Source organism: Cebus imitator, unplaced genomic scaffold (genome assembly GCF_001604975.1).
Source record: "Cebus imitator isolate Cc_AM_T3 unplaced genomic scaffold, Cebus_imitator-1.0 Scaffold1564, whole genome shotgun sequence".
NCBI classification, from domain to species: Eukaryota; Metazoa; Chordata; class Mammalia; order Primates; family Cebidae; genus Cebus; species Cebus imitator.
This window is the reverse complement of record NW_016108879.1, coordinates 7,214-8,252: the sequence shown is the minus strand read 5'-3', so window position 1 is coordinate 8,252 and position 1,039 is coordinate 7,214. Positions and strand designations below refer to the sequence as shown.

Sequence of the window (1,039 nt, the reverse complement as noted above, 5' to 3'; positions counted from 1 at the left end):
GGCTCTTATTAAAAACATTTTTTAAAAAGAGAGAAAAAAGGCTGGGTGTGGTGGCTTACACCTATGATCCCAGGATTTAAAAAAAAAAAAATTTTTTTTAATGTTAGTTCATGTCTTTAATTAACTAATACACACTTATCTTCTGGTTTGTTGAAGCAGTAAGTCAGACCACATTTGTCACAATAATGTCTGTTAAAGTGGTTTGTCATAAACACTCCAACACCACATTCATCAGAAGGGTACTCTTGACAAAGGAGACTAATTTTGACATTCTCATCCACTTTATATTTCAGGACAGCCAGCTGAATCTTCTTTCTTTCATGCTTATTCTTCTTGGGAGTGGTGTAAGACTTCTTCCTCTTCTTACCACCACCAGGAAGTCTCAACACAAGATGAAGAGTAGACTCCTTTTGAATGTTGTAGTCAGACAAAGTATGTCTACCTTCCAGTTGCCTGCCAGCAAAGATCAGTCTTTGCTGATCAGGAGGAAGTTCTTCCTTATCCTGGATCTCAGCCTTTACACCTTCTGTCATATCCAAGGGTTCTTGAGAGTGATGGTCTTCCCTGTAAGAGTTTTTACAAAAATGTGCTTTTGCAGATGGCAGATCTTTAATTTGTGTGTGGGGGAGTGGGCGTGGGGGTGCGAGACAGAGCCTTACTCTGTCACCCAGTACAGTGGTGTGATCTCAGCTCATTGCAACTTCTGTCTCCTGGGCTCATATGATTCTCCTGCCTCAGCCTCCTGAGTAGCTGGGATTACAGGCACCTGCCACCACGCCCGGCTAATTTTTGTATTTTTAGTAGAGACAGGGTTTCACCATGTTGGCCAGGCTGGTCTTAAACTCCTGACCTCAGGTGATCTGCCCACTTTAGCCTCCCAAAGTGCTGGGTTTACAGGTGTGAGTCACCACAACCGGCCAAAACATTTTTAATTTTTTTGCGACGGTCTTGCACTGTCGCCCAGACTGGTGTGCAGTGGTATGATTTCGGTTCACCATGTTGGCCAGGATGGTCTCGATCTCCTGACCTCGTGATCTGC

General features: G+C 43.7%; 1 protein-coding gene across 1 annotated transcript; it reads right to left on the bottom strand.

Moving 5' to 3' along the window:
* Nucleotides 1-108: 108 nt before the first annotated feature.
* LOC108299046 (ubiquitin-40S ribosomal protein S27a-like) lies at nucleotides 109-633 on the bottom strand. Its single transcript, XM_037735948.1, has one exon. The coding sequence runs from the start codon at nucleotides 531-533 to the stop codon at nucleotides 117-119; it is 417 nt and encodes a 138-aa protein (XP_037591876.1). The 5' UTR covers nucleotides 534-633; the 3' UTR covers nucleotides 109-116.
* Between the last annotated feature and the right edge of the window lie 406 nt (nucleotides 634-1,039).